This window comes from Bufo gargarizans, unplaced genomic scaffold (genome assembly GCF_014858855.1).
Source record: "Bufo gargarizans isolate SCDJY-AF-19 unplaced genomic scaffold, ASM1485885v1 original_scaffold_1950_pilon, whole genome shotgun sequence".
Taxonomy (NCBI): domain Eukaryota; kingdom Metazoa; phylum Chordata; class Amphibia; order Anura; family Bufonidae; genus Bufo; species Bufo gargarizans.
This window is the reverse complement of record NW_025334579.1, coordinates 44,375-64,986: the sequence shown is the minus strand read 5'-3', so window position 1 is coordinate 64,986 and position 20,612 is coordinate 44,375. Positions and strand designations below refer to the sequence as shown.

General features: G+C 45.1%; 1 protein-coding gene across 1 annotated transcript in view; it reads left to right on the top strand.

The window, feature by feature from the left end:
- The window catches only part of LOC122923805 (myosin-IIIa-like), a gene marked incomplete at its 5' end in the record, with an annotated part of 178,509 nt that extends 159,027 nt beyond the window's left edge, over positions 1–19,482 (top strand). Inside the window, 3 exons of the mRNA XM_044274649.1 lie at positions 13,520–13,560; positions 17,557–17,688; positions 19,368–19,482. Of these exons, the coding sequence (XP_044130584.1) occupies positions 13,520–13,560; positions 17,557–17,688; positions 19,368–19,482 (288 nt within the window). The remainder of the gene's footprint in view (positions 1–13,519; positions 13,561–17,556; positions 17,689–19,367) is intronic.
- Between the last annotated feature and the right edge of the window lie 1,130 nt (positions 19,483–20,612).

Below are 20,612 nucleotides of genomic sequence, written 5' to 3'. Positions count from 1 at the left end.
TCTTCATGTCAGCAGAGAATTAGTCTGCATGTCATAGCAGAGAATGAGGCTTCACGTCAGCCACCACTGCAACAGTCCATTGGCATATATTTAGGCCCAGCACACACACAGGCAGAGGAGAGAGGTCCCGTAACAGAGAATCTGGCTTCATGTCAGCAGAGAATCAGTCTGCATGTCATAGCAGAGAATGAGGCTTCACGTCAGCCACCACTGCAACAGTCCATTGGCATATATTTAGGCCCAGCACACACACAGGCAGAGGAGAGAGGTCCCGTAACAGAGAATCTGGCTTTATGTCAGCAGAGAATCAGTCTGCATGTCATAGCAGAGAATCAGGCTTCACGTCAGCCACCACTGTAACAGTCCATTGTCATATATTTAGGCCCAGGCACCCAGGCAGAGGAGAGAGGTCCCGTAACAGACAATCTGGCTTCATGTCAGCAGAGAATCAGTCTTCATATCATAGCAGAGAATCAGGCTTCACGTCAGCCACCAATGCAACAGTCCATTGTCAGATATTTAGGCCCAGCACCCAGGCAGAGGAGAGAGGTCCCGTAACAGACAATCAGGCTTCACGTCAGCCACCACTGCAACAGTCCATTGGCATATATTTAGGCCCAGCACCCAGGCAGAGGAGAGAGGTCCCGTAACAGAGAATCTGGCTTCATGTCAGCAGAGAATCAGTCTGCATGTCATAGCAGAGAATGAGGCTTCACGTCAGCCACCACTGCAACAGTCCATTGGCATATATTTAGGCCCAGCACACACACAGGCAGAGGAGAGAGGTCCCGTAACAGAGAATCTGTCTTCATGTCAGCAGAGAATTAGTCTGCATGTCATAGCAGAGAATGAGGCTTCACGTCAGCCACCACTGCAACAGTCCATTGGCATATATTTAGGCCCAGCACCCAGGCAGAGGAGGGAGGTCCCGTAACAGAGAATCTGTCTTCATGTCAGCAGAGAATTAGTCTGCATGTCATAGCAGAGAATGAGGCTTCACGTCAGCCACCACTGCAACAGTCCATTGGCATATATTTAGGCCCAGCACCCAGGCAGAGGAGGGAGGTCCCGTAACAGAGAATCTGTCTTCATGTCAGCAGAGAATTAGTCTGCATGTCATAGCAGAGAATGAGGCTTCACGTCAGCCACCACTGCAACAGTCCATTGGCATATATTTAGGCCCAGCACCCAGGCAGAGGAGGGAGGTCCCGTAACAGAGAATCTGTCTTCATGTCAGCAGAGAATTAGTCTGCATGTCATAGCAGAGAATGAGGCTTCACGTCAGCCACCACTGCAACAGTCCATTGGCATATATTTAGGCCCAGCACACACACAGGCAGAGGAGAGAGGTCCCGTAACAGAGAATCTGGCTTCATGTCAGCAGAGAATCAGTCTGCATGTCATAGCAGAGAATGAGGCTTCACGTCAGCCACCACTGCAACAGTCCATTGGCATATATTTAGGCCCAGCACACACACAGGCAGAGGAGAGAGGTCCCGTAACAGAGAATCTGGCTTCATGTCAGCAGAGAATCAGTCTGCATGTCATAGCAGAGAATCAGGCTTCACGTCAGCCACCACTGTAACAGTCCATTGTCATATATTTAGGCCCAGGCACCCAGGCAGAGGAGAGAGGTCCCGTAACAGACAATCTGGCTTCATGTCAGCAGAGATTCAGTCTTCATATCATAGCAGAGAATCAGGCTTCACGTCAGCCACCAATGCAACAGTCCATTGTCAGATATTTAGGCCCAGCACCCAGGCAGAGGAGAGAGGTCCCGTAACAGACAATCAGGCTTCACGTCAGCCACCACTGCAACAGTCCATTGGCATATATTTAGGCCCAGCACCCAGGCAGAGGAGGGAGGTCCCGTAACAGAGAATCTGTCTTCATGTCAGCAGAGAATTAGTCTGCATGTCATAGCAGAGAATGAGGCTTCACGTCAGCCACCACTGCAACAGTCCATTGGCATATATTTAGGCCCAGCACACACACAGGCAGAGGAGAGAGGTCCCGTAACAGAGGATCTGGCTTCATGTCAGCAGAGAATCAGTCTGCATGTCATAGCAGAGAATCAGGCTTCACGTCAGCCACCACTGCAACAGTCCATTGTCATAAATTTAGGCCCAGCACCCAGGCAGAGGAGAGAGGTCCCGTAACAGACAATCTGGCTTCATGTCAGCAGAGAATTAGTCTGCATGTCATAGCAGAGAATCAGGCTTCATGTCAGCCACCACTGCAACAGTCCATTGGCATATATTTAGGCCTAGCACACAGGCAGAGGAGAGGTTCATTCAACTTTGGGTAGCCTCGCAATATAATGGTAAAATGAAAATAAAAATAGGATTGAATGAGGAAGTGCCCTGGAGTCCAATAATATATGGTTATGGGGAGGTAGTTAATGTCTAATCTGGACAAGGGACGGACAGGTCCTGTGGGATCCATGCCTGGTTCATTTTTATGAACGTCAGCTTGTCCACATTGGCTGTAGACAGGCGGCTGCGTTTGTCTGTAATGACGCCCCCTGCCGTGCTGAATACACGTTCAGACAAAACGCTGGCTGCCGGGCAGGCCAGCACCTCCAAGGCATAAAAGGCTAGCTCTGGCCACGTGGACAATTTAGAGACCCAGAAGTTGAATGGGGCCGAACCATCAGTCAATACGTGGAGGGGTGTGCACACATACTGTTCCACCATGTTAGTGAAATGTTGCCTCCTGCTAACACGTTGCGTATCAGGTGGTGGTGCAGTTAGCTGTGGCGTGTTGACAAAAGTTTTCCACATCTCTGCCATGCTAACCCTGCCCTCAGAGGAGCTGGCCGTGACACAGCTGCCTTGGCGACCTCTTGCTCTTCCTCTGCCTTGGCCTTGGGCTTCCACTTGTTCCCCTGTGACATTTGGGAATGCTCTCAGTAGCGCGTCTACCAACGTGCGCTTGTACTCGCGCATCTTCCTATCACGCTCCAGTGCAGGAAGTAAGGTGGGCACATTGTCTTTGTAGCGTGGATCCAGCAGGGTGGCAACCCAGTAGTCCGCACAGGTTAAAATGTGGGCAACTCTGCTGTCGTTGCGCAGGCACTGCAGCATGTAGTCGCTCATGTGTGCCAGGCTGCCCAGGGGTAAGGACAAGCTGTCCTCTGTGGGAGGCGTATCGTCATCGTCCTGCCTTTCCCCCCAGCCACGCACCAGTGATGGACCCGAGCTGCGTTGGGTGCCACCCCGCTGTGACCATGCTTCATCCTCATCCTCCTCCACCTCCTCCTCATCCTCGTCCTCCTCGTCCTCCAGTAGTGGGCCCTGGCTGGCCACATTTGTACCTGGCCTCTGCTGTTGCCAAAAACCTCCCTCTGAGTCACTTCGAAGAGACTGGCCTGAAAGTGCTAAAAATGACCCCTCTTCCTCCTCCTCCTCCTCCTCCTCCTGGGCCACCTCCTCTTCCATCATCGCCCTAAGTGTTTTCTCAAGGAGACATAGAAGTGGTATTGTAACGCTGATAACGGTGTCATCGCCACTGGCCATGTTGGTGGAGTACTCGAAACAGCGCAACAGGGCACACAGGTCTCGCATGGAGGCCCAGTCATTGGTGGTGAAGTGGTGCTGTTCTGTAGTGCGACTGACCCGTGCGTGCTGCAGCTGAAACTCCACTATGGCCTGCTGCTGCTCGCACAGTCTGTCCAGCATGTGCAAGGTGGAGTTCCACCTGGTGGGCACGTCGCATATGAGGCGGTGAGCGGGAAGGCCGAAGTTACGCTGTAGCGCAGACAGGCGAGCAGCAGCAGGATGTGAACGCCGGAAGCGCGAACAGACGGCCCGCACTTTATGCAGCAGCTCTGACATGTCGGGGTAGTTGTGAATGAACTTCTGCACCACCAAATTCAGCACATGCGCCAAGCAAGGGATGTGCGTCAAATTGGCTAGTCCCAGAGCTGCAACGAGATTTCGCCCATTATCGCACACCACCAGGCCGGGCTTGAGGCTCACCGGCAGCAACCACTCGTCGGTCTGTTGTTCAATACCCCGCCACAACTCCTGTGCGGTGTGGGGCCTGTCCCCCAAACATATGAGTTTCAGAATGGCCTGCTGACGTTTACCCCGGGCTGTGCTGAAGTTGGTGGTGAAGGTGTGTGGCTGACTGGATGAGCAGGTGGAAGAAGAGGAGGAGGAAGCCGAGAAGGAGGAGGTGGCAACAGGAGGCAAAGAATGTTGCCCTGCGATCCTTGGCGGCGGAAGGACGTGCGCCAAACAGCTCTCCGCCTGGGGCCCAGCTGCCACTACATTTACCCAGTGTGCAGTTAGGGAGATATAGCGTCCCTGGCCGTGCTTACTGGTCCACGTATCTGTGGTTAGGTGGACCTTGCTACAGATGGCGTTGCGCAGTGCACACTTGATTTTATCGGATACTTGGTTGTGCAGGGAAGGCACGGCTCTCTTGGAGAAGTAGTGCCGGCTGGGAACAACATACTGTGGGACAGCAAGCGACATGAGCTGTTTGAAGCTGTCTGTGTCCACCAGCCTAAATGACAGCATTTCATAGGCCAGTAGTTTAGAAATGCTGGCATTCAGGGCCAGGGATCGAGGGTGGCTAGGTGGGAATTTACGCTTTCTATCAAATGTTTGTGAGATGGAGAGCTGAACGCTGGCGTGTGACATGGTTGAGACGCTTGGTGACGGAGGTGGTGGTGGTGGTGTTGGTGGTACATCCCCTGTTTGCTGGGCGGCAGGTGCCAACGTTCCTCCAGAGGCGGAGGAAGAGGCCGAGGCGGCAGCAGCAGAATAGGCCGAGGCGGCAGCAGCAGAAGAGGTAGCAGGGGGAGCCTGAGTGACTTCCTTGGTTTTAAGGTGTTTACTCCACTGCAGTTCATGCTTTGCATGCAGGTGCCTGGTCATGCAGGTTGTGCTCAGGTTCAGAACGTTAATGCCTCGCTTCAGGCTCTGATGGCACAGCGTGCAAACCACTCGGGTCTTGTCGTCAGCACATTGTTTGAAGAAGTGCCATGCCAGGGAACTCCTTGAAGCTGCCTTTGGGGTGCTCGGTCCCAGATGGCGGCGGTCAGTAGCAGGCGGAGTCTCTTGGCGGCGGGTGTTCTGCTTTTGCCCACTGCTCCCTCTTTTGCTACGCTGTTGGCTCGGTCTCACCACTGCCTCTTCCTCCGAACTGTGAAAGTCAGTGGCACGACCTTCATTCCATGTGGGGTCTAGGACCTCATCGTCCCCTGCATCGTCTTCCACCCAGTCTTGATCCCTGACCTCCTGTTCAGTCTGCACACTGCAGAAAGACGCAGCAGTTGGCACCTGTGTTTCGTCATCATCAGAGACATGCTGAGGTGGTATTCCCATGTCCTCATCATCAGGAAACATAAGTGGTTGTGCGTCAGTGCATTCTATGTCTTTCACCGCTGGGGAAGGGCTAGGTGGATGCCCTTGGGAAACCCTGCCAGCGGAGTCTTCAAACAGCATAAGAGACTGCTGCATAACTTGAGGCTGAGACAGTTTCCCTGGTATGCATGGGGGTGATGTGACAGACTGATGGGGTTGGTTTTCAGGCGCCATCTGTGCGCTTTCTGCAGAAGACTGGGTGGGAGATAATGTGAACGTGCTGGATCCACTGTCGGCCACCCAATTGACTAATGCCTGTACCTGCTCAGGCCTTACCATCCTTAGAACGGCATTGGGCCCCACCATATATCGCTGTAAATTCTGGCGGCTACTGGGACCTGAGGTAGTTGGTACACTAGGACGTGTGGATGTGGCAGAACGGCCACGTCCTCTCCCAGCACCAGAGGGTCCACTAACACCACCACGACCATGTCCACGTCCGCGTCCCTTACTAAATGTTTTTCTCATTGTTATGGTTCACCACAACAACAAATATATTATTTGGCCCAATTTATTGTATTCAAATTCAGCGGGATATAAATTTGAGGCCTAGTATTTAGGCGCTGGGTGACCGGTATGGATTTAGTGACAGAATTAGACTTGGAAATGCACAGAAGCGTGTGTGTGAAGTTATTCTGAATGACCCTATGTGCACCTTGAATATTATATACCCTTTTAGGGATAGATTTCAAATAGCTCTGATATAGCAGAAACCACTAAATTATGAAATTGCTAAATTGGGAATTGTATTTCAACCCAGAACAAGAAATGTGCTTGAACGGACACTAAATAACTCGCCCAGCTACAGCACTAAGGACAGATTTAGCTGGATATAAATTTGAGGCCTAGTATTTAGGCGCTGGGTGACAGGTATGGGTTTAGTGACAGAATTAGACTTGGAAATACACAGTAGCGGGTGTGTGTGAAGTTATTCTGAATGACCCAATGTGCACCTTGAATATTATATACCCTTTTAGGGATAGATTTCAAATAGCTCTGATATAGCAGAAACCACTAAATTATGAAATTGCTAAATTGGGAATTGTATTTCAACCCAGAACAAGAAATGTGCTTGAACGGACACTAAATAACTCGCCCAGCTACAGCACTAAGGACAGATTTAGCTGGATATAAATTTGAGGCCTAGTATTCAGGCGCTGGGTGACAGGTATGGGTTTAGTGACAGAATTAGACTTGGAAATACACAGTAGCGGGTGTGTGTGAAGTTATTCTGAATGACCCAATGTGCACCTTGAATATTATATACCCTTTTAGGGATAGATTTCAAATAGCTCTGATATAGCAGAAACCACTAAATTATGAAATTGCTAAATTGGGAATTGTATTTCAACCCAGAACAAGAAATGTGCTTGAACGGACACTAAATAACTCGCCCAGCTACAGCACTAAGGACAGATTTAGCTGGATATAAATTTGAGGCCTAGTATTTAGGCGCTGGGTGACAGGTATGGGTTTAGTGACAGAATTAGACTTGGAAATGCACAGTAGCGGGTGTGTGAAGTTATTCTGAATGTCCCTATGTGCACCTTCAATATGATCTACCCTTTTAGGGATAGATTTCAAATAGCTCTGATATAGCAGAAACCACTAAATTATGAAATTGCTAAATTGGGAATTGTATTTCAACCCAGAACAAGAAATGTGCTTGAACGGACACTAAATAACTCGCCCAGCTACAGCACTAAGGACAGATTTAGCTGGATATAAATTTGAGGCCTAGTATTTAGGCGCTGGGTGACAGGTATGGGTTTAGTGACAGAATTAGACTTGGAAATACACAGTAGCGGGTGTGTGTGAAGTTATTCTGAATGACCCAATGTGCACCTTGAATATTATATACCCTTTTAGGGATAGATTTCAAATAGCTCTGATATAGCAGAAACCACTAAATTATGAAATTGCTAAATTGGGAATTGTATTTCAACCCAGAACAAAAAATGTGCTTTGACGGACACTAAATAACTTTCCCAGCCACAACAGGACAGCGGTAACGAGAGATTTAGCAGGATATAAATTTGAGGCCTAGTATTTAGGCGCTGGGTGACAGGTATGGGTTTAGTGACAGAATTAGACTTGGAAATACACAGTAGCGGGTGTGTGTGAAGTTATTCTGAATGACCCAATGTGCACCTTGAATATTATATACCCTTTTAGGGATAGATTTCAAATAGCTCTGATATAGCAGAAACCACTAAATTATGAAATTGCTAAATTGGGAATTGTATTTCAACCCAGAACAAGAAATGTGCTTGAACGGACACTAAATAACTCGCCCAGCTACAGCACTAAGGACAGATTTAGCTGGATATAAATTTGAGGCCTAGTATTTAGGCGCTGGGTGACAGGTATGGGTTTAGTGACAGAATTAGACTTGGAAATGCACAGTAGCGGGTGTGTGAAGTTATTCTGAATGTCCCTATGTGCACCTTCAATATGATCTACCCTTTTAGGGATAGATTTCAAATAGCTCTGATACAGCAGAAACCACTACATTTTTAAATTGCTAAATTGGGAATTGTATTTCAACCCAGAACAAGAAATGTGCTTGAACGGACACTAAATAACTCGCCCAGCTACAGCACTAAGGACAGATTTAGCTGGATATGAATTTGAGGCCTAGTATTTAGGCGCTGGGTGACAGGTATGGGTTTAGTGACAGAATTAGACTTGGAAATGCACAGTAGCGGGTGTGTGAAGTTATTCTGAATGTCCCTATGTGCACCTTCAATATGATCTACCCTTTTAGGGATAGATTTCAAATAGCTCTGATACAGCAGAAACCACTAAATTTTTAAATTGCTAAATTGGGAATTGTATTTCAACCCAGAACAAAAAATGTGCTTTGACGGACACTAAATAACTTTCCCAGCCACAACAGGACAGCGGTAACGAGAGATTTAGCGGGATATAAATTTGAGGCCTAGTATTTAGGCGCTGGGTGACCGGTATGGATTTAGTGACAGAATTAGACTGGGATATGGCCAAAAAATAACCACACTATTGCTGGTTAAATGCACTTGGTGATGGGCGCAGCTTGCCCCTGATGTAGTATATGGCCAAAAAATGAACAGACTATTGCTGGTTAAATGCACTTGGTGTCACAGCTTGACCAACCACACTACTGAGGGTTAAATGCACTTGGTGACGGGCGCAGCTTGCCCCTGATGTAGTATATGGCCAAAAAATGAACAGACTATTGCTGGTTAAATGCACTTGGTGACGGGCGCAGCTTGCCCCTGATTTAGTATATGGCCAAAAAATGAACAGACTATTGCTGGTTAAATGCACTTGGTGTGATAGCTTGACCAACCACACTACTGAGGGTTAAATGCACTTGGTGACGGGCGCAGCTTGCCCCTGATGTAGTATATGGCCAAAAAATAAACAGACTATTGCTGGTTAAATGCACTTGGTGTGACAGCTTCACCCTGATGTAGGCTTTAGCCAAAAAACAAACGCACCATTGAGGGTTAAATGCACTTGGTGACAGGCGCAGCTTGCCCCTGATGTAGTATATGGCCAAAAAATAAACAGACTATTGCTGGTTAAATGCACTTGGTGTGACAGCTTCACCCTGATGTAGGCTTTAGCCAAAAAACAACCACACCATTGAGGGTTAAATGCACTTGGTCGCAGCTTGTGCTGGCGCACCACAAGACACAAAATGGCCGCCGATCACCCCAGAAAAATGTGACTGACAAACGGTCTGGGCAGCCTAAAAACAGTGAGCAATTGAGGATCAGCAGCTCAATGATCCACAGCTGCAGATCGATCAGTTAATCAAGTCCTTTGGAGGAGTTAATCTGCCTAATCTCGCCCTACTGTCGCAGCCGCAACCTCTCCCTACGCTAATCAGAGCAGAGTGACGGGCGGCGCTATGTGACTCCAGCTTAAATAGAGGCTGGGTCACATGGTGCTCTGGCCAATCACAGCCATGCCAATAGTAGGCATGGCTGTGATGGCCTCTTGGGGCAAGTAGTATGACGCTTGTTGATTGGCTGCTTTGCAGCCTTTCAAAAAGCGCCAAGAAAGCGTCACAAAAGCGCGAAGAAAGCGACGAACACCGAACCCGAACCCGGACTTTTACGAAAATGTCCGGGTTCGGGTCCGTGTCACGGACACCCCAAAATTCGGTACGAACCCGAACTATACAGTTCGAGTTCGCTCATCCCTAGACCTAGCCTATTCTTCTCCTGTCTTTTTCCTCCTCTGGCTCGTGGTTCATAGCAACCCCGCAAGCCTTGGTAGCTCCTAAATTACTACCTTTCCCTCATCTGCATTGCACAGGGTATTCGTTTTGTGGCCTTCCATTTCCAGACACGCTCCGGTCCCGACTGGTTGGCTGTGGCGATTACCACATCCCTCCTTCTACAGGGAATCCTTCCATTGGTCCCGGGTGTGCTGATGGTATCTACACGAAGGCTTCCCACCTCTCTCTCTCTCTCCCGAGCAAGAGATCTGGAAGCATGCGACGTGGACGCCCTGATATCTCCTTGGGGAGTTTTCCCTCTTTACGTGTTTTCCCCCTCCTCCTCCTACCCAGGGTTCTATGAAAGACCAAGATGGAGGGCATTCCGCCAATCCTAGTTGCTTCGGATTGGCCCCGTTGCGCCGACCTCATTCTTCTTCTTCCAGGAGACGTCCCTTGGTCACTACCACTCAGAGACAACCTTATTTTGCAGGGACCGGTCTTCCATCAGCATTTAAGGTCTCTTTGTTTAACAGCGTGGCCATTGAAACCGCCATTTTGACGCAAAGAGGTTTTTCGGCGAATGTCTTCCGCACTATGATTCAGGCCAGGAAGCCTGCATCATCCAGGATCTATTCAGGACCTGGAGGTCCTTCCTGGGTTTCTGTGAAAGCTGGAACATTCCACCACTTCGTTTTTCTCTCCTCACGGTCCTGTCCTTTCTTCAATCAGGGTTTGACCTTGATCTGGCCCTTAGTTCTTTGAAGGGTCAGGTGTTGGCGCTTTCTATCCTTTTCCAGCTCCCTCTCTGGCCCCCCTGGGGCCCCCCTGTAAGGACCTTTCTTCAGGGAGTGGCACATACAGTTCCTCCGTACCGTCCTCCTTTGCCGCCTTGGGATCTGAATTTAGTCCTCTCAGTGCTCCAGGCTTCCCCCTTTGAGCCCTTGCGGGAGATTTCTCTCCGACTCCTGTCCTGGAAGTTAGTTTTCCTTGTAGCTTTCAATTCCATCAGACGGGTGTCCGAGTTGGCGGCGCTCTCTTGCAGAGAACCCTTCCTGGTTATTCATAAGGATAATGCGGTTCTTCCTTTCTTCCGAAGGTGGTCACTGACTTCCATATCAACGAGGAAATTGTCCTTCCCTCACTGTGTCCCTCTCCTTCACCTTCTTAACCGTAGCGAGACCTCAGCACACGTCTGATTGGATGGCTTTTGTGGGTGCTCGTCTCCTGATAGCCTCCTTTCACCCGCGGAGTGAAATAGTAGCTTTAAATAAGTTTTCAGAGACAGCACACCAATGTAGCTTTATATTCAACTTTTATTTACCAGTGATATATTCTCAATATATTCTTAAGACACTTATTGCTATGTGCAACGTTTCGGGCCCATTCGGTGCCCTTTGTCAAGCTGGATGGCCGGTCTGCGTGTTTCCACGACATGCCACTGTGTCCCTCTCCTTCACACCCTAAGGAAAGGGAGTTACACCATTTTGATGTTGTCAGAGCTCTGAAGATATATTTAGCAGCCTCCGATCCCTTCTGCCGTACAGACTCCCCTTTTTGTCATTCTGGAGGGTCCTCGCAAGGGATTGGCGGCCTCCAAGGTGGCAATCGAACGTTGCATTCGGACTGCAATTGCGGAGGCATAACGCGCCTGGGGCAGAGTTCTGCCGTTAGGATCCACGGCTCACTCCACCAGAGCAGTGGGCGCATCTTGGGCTCGGAGGAATCACGCTTCGGCTGCACAGTTGTGTAAGGCGGCTACTTGATCCTCCTTACACACATTCACAAAATTTTACCAGGTGCATACTTATGCATCAGACGCTGCCTTGGGCCGCATGGTCTTGCAAGCGGCAGTTTCTTAGATGCCTGCAGGGACGCTTGTTCCACGTGTTTGTGTTTTTCCTCCCTGTGGACTGCTTTTGGACGTCCCACGGTTCCTGTGTCCCCCAATGAATATGGGCGAGAAAACGAGATTTTTGTAAAACTTACCAGTAAAATCTCTTTCTCGCTCTTCACGCACCCAATATTGTTGTTCGACCACAGTTGTGGCAGTTGTAGGTTAGAACCCCGTTGGGTCCTTGGCATGGTTGGTGTTCCATGTTTTTTTGTTAGTTGGATTGCTTCTCCTACTGCTTGTGCACAAACTGAAGCTCTCTCTCCAGGCTGGAGGGGGTATAGCTACCAGGGGAGGAGCTAACAGCTTTTACCTAGTGTCAACGCCTCCTAGAGGACATAGCTATACCCACAGATCCTGTGTCCCCTAATGAAGAGCGAGAAAGAGATTTTACTGGTAAGTTTAAAAAAAAATCTAGTTTTTTCTAATTCTAAACTATACTACTGCCTCCATCAATTTCCTTTATACGAAATGTGCACAAAAAGAGGAATCAAAAAAAGGAGATGATACAATAAAGGGACAGAGTTACTAATCCTATCTAAAATGTAGACAGTCTAAAGATGTAGGCAGTCTAAAGATGTAGCAAATTTATCAAAGTGGCTCATGCTGGATGATCAGTTTGTTTGAAGGCGACATATTTTTTGGCTTACTTTGCGACAGAATTTTGTGCTAAAGTTTTGACACAAGTTTTCGTGCAAAATGCTATCCCTTTTTCCATTAAGCTATGCCCTCTTCCCGCTAAGGCTCCTACTCCAACCCCATGCAAACCTAGGTGTAGACCAGGACATTAGATGACCCCTGTGCAGGAAGAATATAGGGTTCCTTGTTCATTAGCTGCTGAATTTTTGACTATGAAGAGAACTTTCCCTTAGAGCTCAATCATTTTCTTCATTGGTGTGCCAATCAGCTACTAATTGTGACCCATGGAAAGCAGATGGAAATGGGATAGTGTCATAGGAATGGTGAGGTTGTACACAGGTGTTTTTTTTTTTTTAAACTTGGCACTAGCTCCATCCATTGGGGTTATTGGCTTCTAGGCCGGACAATTCCTATGGAGTCTCTCACCAGCGACCTCCCTATCCAGCTTCTTGCATAGACACATAGATATAGTCCACCTGAGTAAAGGGTTGTTTTTCTTTTGTTGATCTGAGGCTTTATGCCCGAGTTACTAAATAATCAATACTTTTCATTAATATGCAAATTAGGGCTTTGGTGCAAAGAGGGCATTACCCTTGTTCTTGTTGCACCCAAGCTACGCTCCTTTCTGTGACCAGCCCCCCTGGCTGCTTTGATTGACAGGGGAAGGCAGTGACAAAGCAGCAAGAGAGGGGCTGACCACAGAAAGGACTGGATCTTGTGTGCAACAGAAGCATTGGTTATGTCCTAATTGCACCAAAGGCCTACTTTGTATATTATGAAAAAGTATCCTAAATCAAGGACGGAACCTCAGATCAACAAAAGAAAAAACTGTGTTTTAATCAAGTGGACCACAGCTTGGTTCTGTGGATACAGTTGGATAGGGAGGTCACTGGTGACAGATTACCGTTAAGTATTTCAGTATCCACTTTGGCATTATTTGAATAGAAAGGCCCTGTGTTACCACTGTGCAGTATCTCTATGGGCGGTGATAGATAACATTTATTGTAGCAGAATATTCTAATATAATCTATGCAGTATGATAGCCGCCTGAGAATTTTGGATGGAAATTTTATCATAAAAACTCCAATATCTATAATCAGAGATGAGAAATTTGATTCAGGTTCGATTCAGACAATTTTGTCAACAGATTCTACTGAATGGCCTGAAAAGTTGTGTATCACACTCTAAGGTCTCCTAGGACCCCAATTTTTTTCTCTTTAATTTCTCACTTTTATTTTTAAATTAATTCTCCCTCTCTCCAAAATTCACTCAAATTGAATCACCAAAAAAGATTTTTCAGATCCACCTCGAATTTTTACAATATTCTGGTCATATCGGATTACTGTAGAATGGATTTTCATGGATGGATCTCTAATGATTACATATATTACTTTTTTTCAGTTGCCACACAAAGATGAAAAACGGAAACCAAGGAAAGAAGGGTGAGTTTACTCATGGATACAAAGCTATAGAAGACATAATACAACCGGATGCATGCGGTTGTCTTACGGTAACTAAAGCGTTTTTGCAGATCCATGACGGATCCGCAAAAAAAACGCTAATGTGAAAGTAGCCTACATGGTTTGGGTTTGATTCAATTGTTTCTATTCCCAAGATAATTATAGAGTTGTATTAGGAAATATTACCCAGATAGTCATACAATTATAATGTTTTATTTCGAATCAATTCTACTGGCTAAATATAGGTGTATTACCTCCAGGATTCTTCCACTGTCTTACAAACACATAAATTGCATGGTCTCATTTGGCACATTTGGCACAGAATCCATTCACAGAACCCTAAGCTCTACCTTCATTAAATTTGTAAATTTGTTGTCGAGATTTCGGCGACTGCTCCTTTCATCTGAGTGGGTCTTACAGAAATGTGTTTGCTGCCAAAACATTCAAATGAATAGTAAAGATTTTCCGTCTCAGAAATTTCTGGAACAAATCTACAGTTTGTGTAGTCTCCCTAAGTTACTTGTCTGTATTCCATCCACTTGTTCGAGCATGTGCTCCTCCCAAGTGGGACCCTTCTACCATTACTGCTTCCAGAGCTGGCCACCCACATGAGAGAACTGTAGGCTGAATGTTCACTCCACAAACAGTAAATGACAGCTCTGTATGAAATTTCTATTAATTTAGGTCTGTCAGTCACACTGTGTATGTGTTAGGGAAGCAGGACTCACAGCCTATCTTTATGAGTCCTAAAGCAGGGGTGTCGAAAGTGTATTTTTCGCCATATAAGACGCACCGGACCATAAGACGCACCTAGGTTTAAGAGTAGGGCAATAAGAATTTTTTTTTTTTAATTATACCTCAGGTCAGACACCAATCAGACCCCCAGTGTTAATCAGACCTCAGCTAACAGCCCCAATCAGACCCCCAATGTTAATAAGACCCCAACAAGACCTCATATCAGACCTCCAATCAGACCTCCGCTCACACCCCAATGTGAATGACCCCCAATTAGACCTCAGATAAGAGCCCCATGCCTCGAATCAGCCCCATTGCCTCGAATCAGCCCCAAGCAGCCCCTATTGTCTCTCATATTAGCCCCAGCAGTCCCCATTGACTCATATTAGCCCCCATTGCCTCTCATATTAGCCCCCAGCAGCCCCCATTGCCTCTCATATTAGCCCCCATTGCCACAGATCAGCCCCCAGCAGCCCCATATTGCCTCAGATCAGCGATAAATACGATAAACATTGACGACATTTCAAAACTTGTGCTGGGGCTTCAATACTCCATGACTTACCAGGAGCAGGTTGGGAACATGAAGTGGTTTGATTATTTGGTCTTCATAATGCACATTTATGGTGCACACTGTTATTACACAATATAGTGTTAAACACAGTGGCGTGACAGTATTTATTTTATTTATTTTGTTCACTTATATAGCGCTGCTATATTACACATCGCTTTACAGACATCTCACAATCTAAGTTCCCTATCAGTATGTCTTTGGAGTGTGTGAGCAAACCGGAGAACCCGGAGGAAACCCACACAAACTCGGGGAGAACATACAAACTCCATGTAGATGTTGTCCTCCAGTACATGGATAATAAACACAGTGATGTCACAGTACAGGGATAATACACACAATGATGTCACAGTACAGGGATAATAAACACAGTGATGTCACAGTACAGGGATAATACACACAATGATGTCACAGTACAGGGATAATAAACACAGTGATGTCACAGTACAGAGATAATAAACACAGTGATGTCACAGTACAGGGATAATAAACACAGTGATGTCACAGTACAGGGATAATAAACACAGTGATGTCACAGTACAGGGATAATACACACAATGATGTCACAGTACAGGGATAATACACACAATAATGTCACAGTACAGGGATAATACACACAATGATGTCACAGAACAGGGATAATACACACAATGATGTCACAGAACAGGGATAATAAACACAGTGATGTCACAGTACAGGGATAATAAACACAGTGATGTCACAGTACATGGATAATAAACACAGTGATGTCACAGTAGAGAGATAATAAACACAGTGATGTCACAGTACAGGCATAATAAACACAGTGATGTCACAGTACATGGATAATAAACACAGTGATGTCACAGTACAGGGATAATAAACACAGTGATGTCACAGTGCAGGGATAATACACACAATGATGTCACAGTACAGGGATAATAAACACAGTGATGTCACAGTACAGAGATAATAAACACAGTGATGTCACAGTACAGAGATAATAAACACAGTGATGTCACAGTACAGGGATAATAAACACAGTGATGTCACAGTACAGGGATAATAAACACAGTGATGTCACAGTACAGGGATAATAAACACAATGATGTCACAGTACAGGGATAATAAACACAGTGATGTCACAGTACAGGGATAATACACACAATAATGTCACAGTACAGGGATAATACACACAATAATGTCACAGAACAGGGATAATACACACAGTGATGTCACAGTACAGGGATAATAAACACAGTGATGTCACAGTACAGGGATAATAAACACAGTTATGTCACAGTACAGGGAAAATAAACACAGTGATGTCACAGTACAGGGATAATAAACACAGTGATGTCACAGTACAGGGATAATAAACACAATGATGTCACAGTACAGGGATAATAAACACAGTGATGTCACAGTACAGGGATAATACACACAATGATGTCACAGAACAGGGATAATAAACACAGTGATGTCACAGTACAGGGATAATAAACACAATGATGTCACAGTACAGGTATAATAAACACAATGATGTCACAGTACAGAGATAATAAATACAATGATGTCACAGAATATTGACAATAAACAGTGATGTCATGGTACTGACTAAACACTGATATATAATGGTACAGAGACCATAATTAGAGGATACAAATGTAAAGCAATAATAAAAGCAGGTTGTGGGTCGCTGTTACAGTTAAAAAAAACTAGGGGTGCAACTAGCCTTTCTGCTGCCTGAGGCGAAAACTGAAATGTTGCCCTCCCAATGCCAATTTCTTAATCTAACCCCTTTGCCACAATAAAAGCGTTCTTTGCCCATGGCCCTTCCGCTGCCCCCCTCTTGCCCCAACCTGGTGCTGCCTCACCTGGCCTCATTGGTGTTGCACCCCTGCATAGTGAGGTCCCTGAACAAAGTTTATAACCACTGTGATCTCACAATACATGGATAATAAATGAATTTGATGTCGAATTACATGAATAATTTATAACATGATATCATAGCAATAATACACACAAGAAATGTCACCATGTACATGTAAAGTGTGACATCATTGTACAGAGAAAAAAGCACTGATGTCACAGTCCAGGAATAATGCAAAAATTAACACTGCACAGAAGGAATCCTGCACATAGAAGGGGTGATCATGGGGTTCCATAGTTATAATTGGGTCATTTACCCTAGTCATCACTAACTGCACCTTACGTCTGAGCAGTAATGTACCCTCTTAATTGATGCGGCACATATGAGATGATATGCCTAATACCCTGGCACCCTAAAAACTAGCTCGGTAACAGTGACTTGATGCAGTCAAATAACACATCACTGGCTGCAGCCCGGAAAGATGATAAAAACAGCTGTGTTGGATGGGAGTAGGTGCAGGAAGAGAGGGTACGTATATATATATATATATATATATATATATATATATACACATTACCAGCCACCTATCACTTTGGTGAAATAAAAAAAAATTCTACATGAGCACAAAAGCCTATTTTGCCCTAACATCCATCATATTGTATCATTCCTTTGTTATAAATATGACGTAGCCCGTAAAATTCCTTCCAAATTCCATCCGGAGGCGGGATCTGCTTGTTAACCTGCTCTCAAGTGTTTACCTACAAACTCTAACTCCCTAGAACGCTCGATAAAATGGACAAAGGACATTTTGTTTTCTTCACAGTCAAGGCAAAGTGTTGGAATCGGAAGATTACTATAGAGAAATTTATTGCAAACATTCTTTGTCAATAAATAATCCAAAAACAGATGATGGGTTTTCTGCCATGGAATTTTCTCTCTTAAACCCAAGCGAGAGGTAACGAATGCTTTTCCTAAGCTGCTCGTCCGGGTGAATGCTGCTGCTCATACATCCTAACCACGTCAGAGGGACCGTCGTTAGAATGGATGGGTCGAAGTGCTGACTTTAGAAACTGCTGTGCTACTGGCAAGGGCTGTTTCTAGGTAGGAGATCCTATCACTCCCATACAATGGGCATGCAGATGTACATTATATGCACTGTATAAGAATATTTTCCAATTCCCCTAAAATCCTTTTCCTGGAACCATCTAAACTTCAGCTCTTATAAAATAAATGATAATATATATAAATGATTCCATATGTGGCTCTATTGTTTGAGGACTTTTACTGTCAGTATCTAAATTTCGCCTAGAAATTGCCCATTTGCTAGATTTTAAAAGCCATGGAAATAAAAAGCAGAGCCGGGTTTACAACCTTAATTCTCATTGACAAAGCCAAAGAGAGGTAATATGCATTCACATTCAATTCACCCTTGTACGCCATTTTACTGCTTTCCTCATAGATGAGTAAGGCCTGGCGCACCCATCTTTATTACAGACGTGTATTGTACATTTAGGTAATACACCTCCCATAGCCTGCAATCGGCTCTATACAGGCGAAAGATTGTATACTGTACATGCTGTATGAGCCCATCATAAAAAATAATGAATTACATTCTCGACCAAAAGCGGGTAACCTGGTGCCATGCAATGAGGACTTCTTGTGCTTCCATATAGACTTCATAGACATTGGCCTTACTTTGTCTATAATGTGCTTTACTTATAGTATTTTGTACTTACCCAGCATTTACAGCATCATTATCCCTAAACATATGTACACAATAAAATGCTGTTTAAAGGGAAACTGTCAGCAGATTTGTTCCCACGAAACTGGCTGACCTGATGTGCTCTTGGCAGCTGGTGCAGAGGTAGTGGTTGTACCTGGATCTTGATGCCTGACGAGCCCCAAAGTTCCCTTTGCTACATAAGAAGGCACAAGAATTATAAATGGCACATGGTAAGACAGGTGGCCTTTGACATTGAGGCCTAACAGCTTGAAGCTATGCCTTGGGCGCTATGTTACACTTAGTGCATCTTGCTCCCCTTCCATGTGGTAAATCATTCCAATAATCTATAAGGAATGGCCATTTAAAGGTGTTGTCTGCAACTTATCAAATCTGTTTTTGTTAGAACGTTCCAAGAAAATAAGCTGATGAAAAATTGTCCTGCTGCAGAGACTTCTAGCAGTTAGCTTTATTCTGCAAGGGAACCTATCTGCATGTGCTCAATTCTCCTATAACACCCCCGGTGGTAAAATGAAGCATTGCATGATGATCATTGCAGTCAACAAGCTGTCCAGATATTTTGTTAATGTTTTTAATGGATGGAAACTGGCCCTCCCTCAATTAATATTCAGAATTCTTTAATAGGGTTTTGGGAATATGTTTTCTAAGCAAGACAACCCCTTTAACAATCTTTGGATTAAGAGCATGCTTTATAGAGTGCAATGCAATTAGTATATTATTTTTATACATTTTATGTATGGGAGTAACAGATATTGCAGTTTATGGTAAGTGCCTAGAACTAGCAGAGACGCTTTTCTGTGATATTTTTATCGTACTGATCCCGAAGTGAAAAAGAAAACAAGATTGTGTCTGACTGACCTATCTAATCAAAGAACTGTATCTCCTTTCTCCAGATCCTCAGCAGCAGATGGGTTAGAGCAAGAAAATGGAATGGAAAAAAACCCATATGACTACAGAAAACTACTCAGAAAAACATCTCAGCGGGATCGCCTTTTACATGATTTTTAATACATTTTTAAATTATTATTAAATTGTCTGTCTAGTTAGATTATTCTTCATTTGATTCTAGCTCTTCTTACAAAATCTATGTAACTTTTTGTTGGTACAGTGTTTTTCTGGCATCCAAAATTTTTTTAAATGTTTTTTTAGTTGTTTTTTCATTGAGCGGGTGCTCTTTTACTTCATGCCATAGCTTTTGCATTTCAATATTGCTTGCTCAATAGCTACACATTATTAAAGGAATTGTCTGAGTGATCACTAATGATGACCTTATCAGTATCTGATTGACTTCTAGCACCCTTGCCGATCAGCTCTTTGAAGAGACTGCAGATCTCACAGAACACAACAGCTTCCTAGACCATGTGATGTCCCCTTCATCAGTCACGTGGCCTAAAAGTAGCTCAGCCCCATGCAAGTGCATGGGGACTGAGCTGCAATACCAAGCACAGTGGCTATCCAATGGACGATGTTGTGCTTGGTAAGCTGTCAGACCCCTACCAATCAGATACTGATGACATATCCCGGTGATAGGTCAACTCAGATAACCCCTTTATGAATTTTGCCTACACAGACTAGCAGATAAGATCAGAAGGGTTCAAACTTGGAAATCAAGGTCAGGGTATAAAGACTGAAAAGAGGGATTTTGATAAGTATCTACAGAAGATACATAGAGGATGGGAGGCCCAGTAGCAAAGATTTTAGGAACAGCTTGATGTTACCATACTCTTCTGGTGCCCATACAAATTGGCCAAACAGAATGATTTTAGTGTCCCAACTCTACCCCAACAGAATATGTCAAGAGAAAGAAGGGTTGGGCATGTTGAACTAAGCATGCATGAAGAAGTGAGGAGAAAAAACTGTCAGCCAAACAAGCATTCGACCGGCAGTTATTGGAGGTGTATCACCACTTTTAATCATTGTCCACAGGAGTTTCTGGTTCTCCTCATCTCTTTTTCATTACTCAAGTACATTTACCACTTCTTCTTTGTTAACATTGCATCTCCTGTGGAGATCACATCTCTGTCTATGTTCTTACCGGCTGTTAAAATAGAGACAAGACTAACACACACCTTTGTTACCAGGTCCACTCTAAAATGTTGGTAACTGGGTTTCAAATGGTTGTAAATGTGGTTCTACAG